This window comes from Neoarius graeffei, chromosome 5 (assembly GCF_027579695.1).
Source record: "Neoarius graeffei isolate fNeoGra1 chromosome 5, fNeoGra1.pri, whole genome shotgun sequence".
Taxonomy (NCBI): domain Eukaryota; kingdom Metazoa; phylum Chordata; class Actinopteri; order Siluriformes; family Ariidae; genus Neoarius; species Neoarius graeffei.
The window spans coordinates 27,741,810-27,754,216 of record NC_083573.1 but is presented as its reverse complement, the minus strand read 5'-3'; the positions used below and the strand labels follow the sequence as shown (position 1 = coordinate 27,754,216).

The following is a 12,407-nucleotide window of genomic DNA, read 5'->3' as shown; positions in this document are numbered from 1 at the left end:
CAGTCTCAAGTCCCCAGGGCTCAAGTCCGAGTTAAATCCAAGTCGTTAAAGAAAATCTCGAGTTGAGTCCGACGCTCCAACCGCACCATTTGACGGTGGCTGTTTTAATGCCATTAACGTTAGTTTGTTCCTGAATATGATGTACGAACAGGTGAATGTGCTTCTCTTTGTCAGAAAGTGTGAAGTATTCTGTCAGAGATGGTTGGGAGGTGGATGCAAGTGCAGAAGGTGTTTTTATGAATACAAGTGAAGACACGTAAACAATCCAGAATGGCAGGCAAAATAGTAAAACGGTGAAACAGGCAATAGGTTAAGCGAGGCACAAACAGGCTATCGTAGACTCGGCAGAATCAAAGATGAGAAACAGGAAATCAGGGATCAGGAAACCAAACAAGGAAATAAGGCTCGGTAATGTGTCAGCAATGCAACTCAATACTTCGCAAAGTAAGTGTGTTTTCACAGTTTTTATATAGGCGCGCTGATTGTGCCTTAATCCTGTGCAGGTGCGAGTCGTTTACGTGAGCGCACGAGAGTCTGCTTGGTGCGCATGCTGTCCGGAGCGCGTCCGAGAGTCTATCTGATGCACGCGCCAAGGCACGCAGGTGTGACACTCTTACACAAAATTAGTACAAAATTAATGTAGATATAAATATCTTATGCCAAATTATTATGGCATGTTACAAAAAAAAATTAAAAATCCGAGTCCTCGTCTCCATTTTCTGAGTCCTAATGCAGTTAATGCACGAGTCCGAGTAATCAGTGCTCAGGTCCAAGTCGAGTCACGAGTCCTTAAAATTAGGGCAGGAGACGGACTCAAGTCCAAGTCCTGGACTCGAGTACTACAAGCCTGCTTTGTACAACCCCCCCACTAAAGTCAATTCATGCAGACATTGATAGGTTTTTAAGAAGTCTGCTTAAGCGGAAATTTTGTATAAAAGTTTTTCATCTCATCTCATCATCTCTAGCCGCTTTATCCTGTTCTACAGGGTCGCAGGCAAGCTGGAGCCTATCCCAGCTGACCACGAGCGAAAGGCGGGGTACACCCTGGACAAGTCGCCAGGTCATCACAGGGCTGACACATAGACACAGACAACCATTCACACTCACATTCACACCTACGGTCAATTTAGAGTCACCAGTTAACCTAACCTGCATGTCTTTGCACTGTGGGGGAAACTGGAACACCCGGAGGAAACCCACGCGGACACGGGGAGAACATGCAAACTCCGCACAGAAAGGCCCTCGCCGGCCACAGGGCTCGAACCCAGGACCTTCTTGCTGTGAGGCAACAGCGCTAACCACTACACCACCGTGCTGCCCCTGTATAAAGTTATTTATCGAATTTGCAAAAAAAATATAAATGCTTCGTTTCTCAAAATCCAGTGAATGTGGATAGAATAATTTTTTTTCGATTTCGTGGAATAACTTAACATAAGAAAGCTTAGACAAATAAAGAGAAGGGAGTAATCATGTGTGTAGCTGGCTCTTAGCTTTTCTTTCTTGCCCTATTCTCTTGCAAGCGCGCGCACACGCACACACACGTCGGGACAATAACGGCAAAGTTTGTCATTATTGCTTGTGAAGTATGGCCTGAGGTGTGTGTGAGCATGTGCCTGCTTTCCTGTCCTAATCTAAAGTAAACAGACCAGCAGAAACAAGAGCAGCCCACGTTCAGAGAGTCGGAGCATGCGAATGGAAAGGTTCTTTGCCAAACAAAGCTGGGGGCCGGCCGCACTGCAGGGGTAAGACATTCACGCGTTAATATCGCCAGGGTTAACAGAACACGCAGCGCTCCTTTTCATACCATACATCCCTGACAGCATTCGTTTTATACCACATAGGCTCAGACTGGAAATAAAAAAAAAGTCAATAAGATTGCCAATTTGCAATTGATCCCCATGACAGGCAACACTGCGAATGGAATATCTCTGCGGATGCCTCTCCGTTACACTCTAATATCATTTCACAAATGTGGTAATACCTCGGCATCTTGTTGTAATTCGGTTTTCTCCCGAGTGCACGGGTGTGAGCTTGGAGTTCGCAGTGGATTTCCTGATGAAGGGCGGAGAACCTGGTAGGATTCACTTTCAGAACAAAAAAAAAAAAAAAAAACGCATGGCTTCAATTGACAACAAGCCCTACTGAGCCACCTTTTCACTCAGAAACACTAAGACCCCTACAGCTCAATGATATGCCACAGGTCTAATCAGCATGCACTTACCACAGCGAGTCTACAGTTCTCCGAGAGTGCAGGGCTCAGCGAGTCGTGTGTTGGGAAAGGGGTCAAGACACAGTGTGGCCAAGGTGACAATTTTCTTTCTCAACACCACACGTGCTTCTCTACTCCACGCTCTTTGCTTTCAGAGGACACTGGGAAAGGCGTTCATTTTTGGAAACGTGCGTGAAACCCTTTTTCCTTCTAACAGCTAATCCGTCCATTACTGCACAAAGGGATGCAGCACATGACTCAAACATGAAGGTACATTTCCAAATCAGTCCTTCAACAGTGATTCATACAGATTCACTTTATTGCATCAGATCCAGGCCTAAATGTCATGAGAACTGAAAGCTCGCACACACTCGTATGTGCGATGTCGCAAATCTGATTATTTCCTGCTCTACATGCTCGCTCGATCGAAACAGGAGCCGATTCGGCTGCGTACACACGGCACATATGCGCAGTATGCAGAAAAAAGGCTTCATTTAGGCTCACAGCAGACACGCTGATCCGATCCCTGACTGCCATGCCAACACACACACACACACACACACAGGGCAACCGAAGGGTAGCAAAATTGCATGATATTGACTCGACCCTGCTGAGAGAAGCGCTACTGGTCAATATGGAGGTGGGAGATAATGGTGCATCGCAGCAGATAACATCTGCATGGAGAATGGCTATCGATATTAGCCAAATATCCAGGAAGGCTGCTTTCTTTGCCATGCCGATGCAGACGCGGGGTAGCCGACAAGCCCTAATCACCCACATCTCATACATATATAAAACGATGACCTTAAACAGATGCATTTAAACCCCTTCTGAGGGTGCCGGGGGGGGGGGGGGGGGGGGGGGATTTCAAGGTGAGCTCTGCATGAGCCTGGGCTGACTATCTTTTTTTTTTTCCCAGCTACAGTAATAAATGTAGCATATCTCTCCAGGCTGTTATGTCTTGGAAGTGGAAATGTAGCTCTGGTGCAGTTTGTAGTACGCTAATACGTCTGGGGGAGTGAGGTTAAGGGCGAGCGGCCCGAAAAATTGCTCGGTGCAATTCAGAACTTTCCCCAATCCCTGGTGACTCGGGCGTCCTTTCGAGGGAAGAGTGATAGATGAACGGTTGCAGGAGAGCATTTCGCAAACGTGCTTTAAAACAAGCTCGCAATTAGAAACAGAGCGAGATTCGTCATTATGGAAAGGCTACGTTTCTGACTGCATCACACAGTAGGTCTTGGAGATCAATAAACATGCGAGAGAGGAGATGCTGCACGCTTTATCTTAATTAAGACCGAGCATGACATGCTGTTAGGCAGCATACGCTGAAATATATTGGTCTGCAGGTTCAGCCTATAAAAAGATGCCATCTGTAAGTAATAGCGAACCAATGCTCCCTTCATGTGCAGCATCAAAAAAAGCACAAGAAGCCTCCAGAAGGGACTAAAAACAGGAAGGTAATTATTTCGAAGTAGGGCTCTTGATTGCAGCTCACGAGGTCTAGTAACTGGCAGTTTATGAAAGGAGGAGGCATGCAGGAGACTTTCGGAGTGCTAGCCTTCAGAATTCGGCGCAATCACGATCAAGAGAAATTACAGTTGGTGTTCGGAAAACTAATTCGAGCTGTTTGTGTGCGTCGCAGTGTTGCCCCTTGTGTTACATGCAGAGCAAAATGCGCGCCATTGTCCGTGTGCGTGCGTGAGAGACAAAAACAACAAGAGACCGGGACACGCTTTTGTGCGCACATTAAGACAACGGACTCAATTAGGCAGAAACACAATTGGACTCCGCGTGAGGAATTAGGTCATGAGAAATTAAAAAAAAAAAAAAAACGGAGCATGATTACGGTTATTCCACCTTGCAGGCAAAAACAGAAACAAACGTAAAGGAGGCGAGGCTTAAGAAAGAGACACAGAGTTTCAGAAGGGGAAAATATGCCCAAGCTTGCTACATAAAGTGAGTCACAGACATAAAATACACAGATTGAGAATATAAAAACAGACCGATTTCCCATCTTTCTCGACGCCGTCAGTGTCAAACTCCATATGGATGTTATTATACACTACATTTTAAGAAAAGCGATGAAAAATTGCAAAGCTGAGAAAGAATTGCATATCTAAGTTTCGCTACCTCTCAAACCTTTCCAATAATAATAATAATCACAAGTGGTGCATTCCTCCTGCAGGTGCCTGAGATTCGAGTGAGACTCCAAGGAAAAAAGCAAAGAAGAAAGCAGACGTTTTACTGTCTACGGGGCGAGCTGTGTAAGCGTGGTAGGAGAAGACTGATCGCTTGAGAAACCATTTCCAGGCTGCCATGATGCAATCGGGCAGGCACAAACATGGCACCTGACCCAAATGCACTAATTTCTAGCTTGCGTTCTTAATAATATACAAAACTGCTGCCTTTTAAGGTGGGGCTTCCACTAGGAACATCGCTGCTCTGTCAGCCAGGAAACAGTCCTAAAGGCATCGACATTAAAACTGTTACAGACATACTGATAATGAAGGGAGGGAAAAAAAATATTTTTATGAATAAAAATTAAATGGGTAGTGCTTTACTGGGAAACACACCACTTGTATTTTTCATACGAGCTCCATCCAGGACATGAAGAATCAAACCTGTGACATAAATCTCTATGTGTCACTCGTAAAGAAATTGATTGTTTTGACAAATTTGGGGACTTTTCGTTTGTGAATGTATCGATATAAGAGAAATCACACGTTGGCTTAAAGATATGAAGTTTATTTTCTCGTGTTGAAAAACTCGCATTTTTCATACGAAATACATCATGGATCTACAGTGCCTTGCAAAAGTATTCATACCCCTTGAAATTTTTCACATTTTTCCACCTTACAACCACGAACTTAAAAGTTTTTTTATTGAGATTTTATGTGATAGACCAACACAGAGTAGCACATAATTGTGAAGTGAAATGAAAATGATAAATGGTCTTCAAAATTTTAAACAAATAAAAAGCTGAAAAATGTGATGTGCATTAGTATTCAGCCCCCCTGCGTCAATACTTTGTAGAGCCACCTTTTGCTGCAATTACAGCTGCAAGTCTTTTGTGGTACCGTACGTCTCTGCCAGCTTTGCACATCTAGACACTGAAATTTTTGCTCATTCTTCTTTGCAAAATAGCTCAAGCTCAGCCAGATTGGATGGAGAGCGTCTGTGAACAGCAATTTTCAAGTCTTGCCACAGATGCTCAATGGGATTTAGGTCTGGACTTTGACTGGGCCATTCTAACATGAATATTCTTTGATCTAAACCATTCCATTGTAGCTCTGGCTGTATGTTTAGGGTCATTGTCTTGCTGGAAGGTGAATCTCCTTCCCAGTTTCAAGTCTTTTGCAGCCTCCAACAGGTTTTCTTCCAGGATTGCCCTGTATTTAGCTCCATTCATCTTCTCATCAACTCTGACCAGCTTCCCTGTCCCTGCTGAAGAAAAGCATCCCCATAGCATGACGCTGCCACCACCATGTTTCACAGTGGGGATGGTGTGTGCAGGGTGATGAGCAGTGTTAGTTTTCCGCCACACATAGCGCTTTGCATTTAGGCCAAAAAGTCCAACTTTGGTCTCATCTGACCAAAGCACCTTCTTCCACATGTTTGCTGTGTCCCCTACATTTCTTATGCCCGTCTTTCAACAATGGCTTTCTTCTTGCCACTCTTCCAAAAAGGCCAGATTTGTGGAGTGTACAACATAGTTGTCCTGTGCACAGATTCTCCCACCTGAGCTGTGGATTTCTGCAGCTCCTCCAGAGTGATCATGGGCCTCTTGGCTGCTTCTCTGACCAGTGCTCTCCTTGCTCACTCTGTCAGTTTAGGTGGACGGCCATGTCTTGGTAGGTTTGCAGTTGTGCCACACTTTTTCCATTTTTGAATGATGGATTGAACAGTGCTTCTTGAGATGTTCAGAGCTTGAGATTTTTTTTTATAACCTAACCCTGCTTTAAACTTCTCCAGAACTTTATCCCTGACCTGTCTGGTGAGTTCTTTGGTCTTCATGATGCTGTTTGTTCTTCAGTGTTCTCTAACAAACCACTGAGGCCTTCACAGAACAAGTGTATTTATGCTGAGAGTAAATTACACACAGTAGGACTCTGTTAACTAATTAGATGACTTCTGAAGGCAATTGATTGCACTGGATTGTATTTAGAGGTATCAGAGTACAGGGGGCTGAATACTAATGCACATCACATTTTTCAGCTTTTTATTTGTTTAAAATTTTGAAGACCATTTATCATTTTCGTTTCACTTCACAATTATGTGCTACTCTGTGTTAGTCCATCACATAAAATCTCAATAAAAAACTTTTAAGTTTGTGGTTGTAAGGTGGAAAAATGTGAAAAAGTTCAAGGGGTATGAATACTTTTGCAAAGCACTGTAAGTGACATATTTAAATAATATTGGCTGGCTTTTTTTCGTGATCTATCAAAAATATTCCATTCAACTAGCATGATATTGAATGAATCAAAGATGAGTAGCTGAATGGAATAGATCCGATATACCATGAAAAAAGCCAGCTATTATTATTATTATTATTATACATACACACTCTTCATATCAGTATTCTCAAAGGCCAACGTGAGCTTACCCACGACTCTGTGCTATTAGCACGGCAGTCCAGTTACATTCCAGCCAGTGTAGCATTCAGCAATAGTGTTAGTGGTCAAGCCAGTGCTATCAAGAGCTAGTAGCACAGGCTAATGACTGAGAAACTAAGATTTGGTTCTCCAGACTCTTCTTACACACACACCCACCACAGTATTTTTCACTCATACTTAAGTATTCATTTCCCTGTATAATTTACTTCACTACTTTTAAAATCAACATCGACAACTACACATAACGGAGCAACCGGGCAGCCAAAATTCTCTCAAAATCTGCATTTAATGAAGCAAACCTCACAGCCATGTTTGTTTACTATCACAATCGCTCGCTAGCACAGGCGTTTTACATCTCCAACGTGTCTCTTTTCCAGTTTTTCGATGTCCGTTGGTATGTTTTTCTCTTGTAAATATGCATGAAGAACATATAATGAAGTTTTGGTATCTTTTCAGATGTTCAGCATGTTTTGTGCTTAATTATAGCACTCCTAATCCTAGCAGTAGATTAGCCTCGTCTTTCTCCTTCTCAGAGGACAAAGAAATGACTGTGCGCATTCGCAGCAGAAAAGTTTTGTCATTGGCTCTTCACATGAGCGCCGACATGTGATACCGTGTTGTCTTGACAATGTGTGATATTGTAACAATATTGCACGCTCATTCTCCATTGGGGAGAGTGGCGTAATACATGGAGGATAAGTGATATGATATTGCATGCCATCAATAAACCCACTAGAAGGGACTAGAATACACGTTTTTATTCCATTAAAAAAAAAAAAAAAGTGTCCGTACAGTATGTATAATTCCTGACATTTCACTCCGATGACATCACCCTCAGTGTTTTCCCGTTGATTAGACGTGCGTAGTCAAAATTATGAACCGGTTCAAAATTAAAATTCTTTTGATTAACTTGCATTTTTTTTGTGTGTTTTGTGGATACGTCCATATAATATACAGAACATTACACTGTGACGCAAAGATATGAAGTTTATCTTCTCGGGTTAAACCATCACTCATGAACATGTTCACCACTCGAAGATAAACTTCCTATCTTTGCTCAACCATGTAATATCCTCTATACATTAACTCCAATCAAAAGTTTACCTCCTCATTCATAGGTGTTTCTATATTTTGACTATTTTCTACATTGTAGAACAATACTGAAGACATCAAAACTATGAAATAACATCGAGAACATATATGGAATTACATGGCGAACAAAAAAGTTTAATATTTTCGATGCTTCAGCATAGCCAGCGTTTACCTTGATGACGTTTTGTACGCTATCGGCATTAGCTTAGCCAGCTTCATGAGGTAGTCACCTGGAATGCTTTTCAATTAACAGGTGTGCCTCGTCAAAAGTTAATTAGTGCAATTTATTGCCTTGTTAATGCGTTTGAACTCAAACAGTAAATAATAATAATAATAATAGTAAATAGCCCTATTCCACAACTGTAGTTAATCCATAGTGTCAAGAACCGCTCAACTAAATAAAGAGAAACGACATCCATCATTACTTTAAGACGTGACGTGTCTTTTAATTGTCCAAACTTTTGACTGGCACTGTGTGTACACCATCAAGAAATGCAGTGTTTTAGTTTTCCAGTTCTATATTACAGGCACATGTCCGGCCACGTGGCTTTTTATGACATGCAGACAGGAAGGAATGCTCGACAAGAAAAAGCTCTTTCCTCCAACATTATGTCTCGGACTGAATAAAATCATGACACACTCACTCCTTTAAAAGCACAAGCACAAACCACGTCCTTCACTTTTATCAGCTGGCAGTAATGCTCGTAATGAGAAATGCCCCGAACAGGTTCAAAGATGTGGCATGCAAAATCATCATCATCATCATCAGTACAGAAATCGTGTTTTGGTTTTTTCTTGATGAGTCTATAGCATGAAAAGGAAGGAGTTACATGATTACAGGCTGCCTCACAGAAAATGGTTATTTCCAGATGCAATGCATGAAATATAGTGTAATCTTTTTAAACAGGATTTTCTATAGAAAAAAAAAGTTATGCTTCTTCTGTTTTCTTGGAATGGACCAGCTTTTTACTACTATTAGATTTAATAGTACATTTAAGTTTCTGTTGCATATTGTACGGGTTCCCAAACTCTCGAAACTAATTCCACAGACCACCTCACTCAGATTTATCTGAGGAACATTAGACTATAGAAACATTCAGCTCGTTACTGAAACGCGTGCAATAATATTTCTGACGAGTGATATTTATACGCAGGCTTGTTTCTGAGTTACTGAGGTTTGGATTAAGGTCATTAAAAACTGACTGACCAGTCAAACTGAATAATAATAAGAAGAGGAGGAAGATGAAGAAGAGCTCGATAATAAATATAATACCTTGGATAATGAGGAGCTGTAACTTACAACACTACATTAACATTAAAAATAATCAATCAATCTCCTAGCTATGCTTTCCAATTTCTCTAGATGTAGACAAATCTGTGAATACCAAAGCATTTTTTACTGCGTGGTTAGACAATGACAAATATCAGAAACCGTTATATTTGTTCACTCCTCGGCGCTATAATTTAGGAGCTCTTCTAAAAAGACAGTGTGGCTTTCTTTTCTACAGGCCAGTTGACTGCAAATGTTACAGCTGCAGTGTATTTACTGTGCTCCGAATTTACGCAAATCAAAATACTTTACAGCAGAAAGCATGTGTGGATTTAATTAAGGTAGAAGGAAGAGATGAAAAAAAGGCAAGCAAAATGCTAGGCACGCATGATCGAAAGCGCTGATCCAATAATAATAATAATAATAATTATTATTATTATTATTATTCATCAGCTCTTAGAGCACAAACTTATCAGCCTCTTGAGACTTGCCTGATTGAGCATTAGGATGTACGTGTTTGTCCCCAACCTGATCCATCTCATCTCTTTGCCTTTATAATCGGTGCTTTGTTTTTCCTGTTTGTAAGATTCCCCCCCCCCCCCCCCCCATAATGCATGCTCATTTTCCAAAACAAAAGTACAACTGATTATACAGCAATCCAAGGGCATAAGCGCTCTAATAAATCTACTATGCCGACATTTGTGTTTTATGACTTTTTATAATATGTGCCTTATATATTATTTAGGGTTTTGCCATCTCAATATATTGGTTTTCCTCATGTGTTATTAATGACGCTGTTGTTTTATTTAGTACATTAATTAGGCCAGGGCATAGCTTTAATATCTGTAAGAAGAAGAAGGAAAAAAAAAAACCAAACAAACACCACCATTTGCCAGCAATTTGCACTTACAATTATGGTTAAATTTAGATTTTGTGTCAGTGATGAGGTAATACACACATCCATACTTTATGATTCTGAGGAAAGACTCCTGCATGTACGTGTGTGTGTGTGAGCACAGCGGTTACTTGTCCACGGCTTCCTGAGTTGGGTGGAGCTCGCTTAATCCTTCAGGCCTTTTAAAACCTGAACAGCCAATCAGAGCTCACGCAACACCTGGAAAGGCAGGTGACTGTCAATAAACTACTGAAAAGCCAAAAGGAGTGTCAGCACCCCCACCGTGAGGACAGCACTGATCTTCAACCTTCTTTCTGGAGATCTACCAAACATTCAGCCCTAATCCAACACACTCACTCCAGATGAATCTGATCTACTCAAATATGTACAACGAGCTCCAGGAATAAGATTGACGATACTGATCATTTCTGTGAAGGAATTCTTATCTGATTAGTCACTTAAAAAAAAAAAAAAACTTTGAGTCAAGCAGGTCCTTTGAATATGTTTGGCTTGAACGTGGCTGAACTTTGATCAAATCTGAACAGCTTTCAAAGTGAATCTGAAGGGCTTTGTCCATTCTAAACACTCAAAACTACCAAGGACAGACAGCGGTCCCGAGAAGGGCAGACAGAGAGTCGAAAGAAAACAGGACGAAATACAAAATAATATTTGCAAGATTACGATACAAGTGGTGTCGCCTTGAATACACAAAGACGAATACATCTGGCTTGGACTCATGCAATCGGAACAAAGACCAAAAGTTTCATCCATGCATTTATTTCCAGTGCTGTGCAAAAGTTTAGGCACTCTTTTTTTTTTTTACCTCCTAGGGCCTAGCGGTCACATACGTGGACAGCACTTTTTAGAAATTCAGAACAAGAATCCACATATGTGGACATGTACTTTTTGAGAAAAAGTACATCTTATCAAAGATGATGCTTAGTTTTTATTCTAATCAGGTTCTAATAAGCCCAAATAGCAAAAAGAAATAAAAAATGCATGTAAAAAAACAGCTTGGGTCTTAGGAGGTTAAGTATAAACTTTACTATACTTGTAGATTTTTATTTTACAACACCTACATGATCGAGTGGGTACAGAAACGTTTTAGGTTTCCAGACAGTTTTCCAGCACAAAATTAAAGGCTGATAGGGTCTGGAGCAAAAATAAGAGGCAAGTGTGCCAGTCAACATGTCCAGGTGAACTGTGGCTGGTTCTGTAAAACAATATTAACATGTTATGGGGAGGAAAAATGCTGGAAAATTAATACCTGGCAATCTAAAATGCTTTGATTCAATAATGCAGAAATCATAAACAAGGTTTTTTTGCTTGAAGTAAACTAATAATAGGGTTCTTAAGACTTGTGGGCAGAGCTGTGTGTCCACTGTGTAGCAGGAGAAGCCCAGAGAGCTGGTGTTACCTGGTGTTGGTGGAGTTCCAGTAGATGATGTGTCGTGTTGCGACTGCACTTGAGAGCGCATGAATGAGCAAAATTAATAATGTGGGGATGTGTGAAGGTCCCGAGAACCGGAGAAAACTCATATCTGCATCCAGCTGCAAAGAAAATTGACTCTCTCAGGAGATTTACGGGAGTTTTAGTAGCAGTGAGTGAGGCAGATGAACGGACTCAGAAATACTCGAGGAGTTCTTCAGAAACTTCTGGCACAAGAACTCACAAACCTCGTGGATCTCCGTCAGGCTGGAGGGGTTTGTTTGTGTTTTCCCCTCCCCTCCTTTAAACCGAAAATGATGATCAGAGGTGTGTTAATTTCTGTGTGTGCTCAGCAAGGAAAGCAAAAGCCAAAACACAGCACCTCGGATGTATTTCTATAATAAGCCCCAGGCGTTTCCGTAAATTGGCATATTTTCACTTTCCGAAGCAGTGGAAGAAAATGAAGTTTTCAGATGTAACTCCAGCTCGAGCCCGTGTGTAAACTGTCCCCTTAAACACACACACCGAGAGCAAACAACTGCGTTCAGCCCAAAACAAGCCGTTTTCAATCACAGCCGCTGAGACGTGACAGACGCCTGAGATGTGACGCGTCTCCGGTCCGCAGATTCATTTTCGAAATAACTTCGTGAGAGGTAAAATATAGAGGGCGGGGCCATGGAAACTTTGGACCAATCGCGAGACAGGAGAGGCGGAGCTATGGCTTGAAGGTGAGTCGTGTGCTGGTAAAGACCGCATCACTCTCTGGAGGTTAATTACTGGGAACTCATATTCTTCAAAGCCAGGTTGTTTGTTTGTTTGTTTGTTTTTAAGGGACCTGTTGAGGGTCAATTGTGAATAGTTATAGTTATCTATACACTAAAATATGAATAAAAAAAATG

General features: G+C 41.5%; 1 protein-coding gene across 2 annotated transcripts in view; it reads right to left on the bottom strand.

The window, feature by feature from the left end:
• si:dkey-246i14.3 (ephrin A4) overlaps nucleotides 1-12,129 on the bottom strand; it is an 83,649-nt gene extending 71,520 nt beyond the window's left edge. For both annotated transcript variants that reach the window (XM_060921456.1, XM_060921457.1), the window contains exon 1: nucleotides 11,497-12,129. In XM_060921456.1, the coding sequence (XP_060777439.1) occupies nucleotides 11,497-11,618 (122 nt within the window). In that variant the 5' untranslated portion in view covers nucleotides 11,619-12,129. The remainder of the gene's footprint in view (nucleotides 1-11,496) is intronic.
• Between the last annotated feature and the right edge of the window lie 278 nt (nucleotides 12,130-12,407).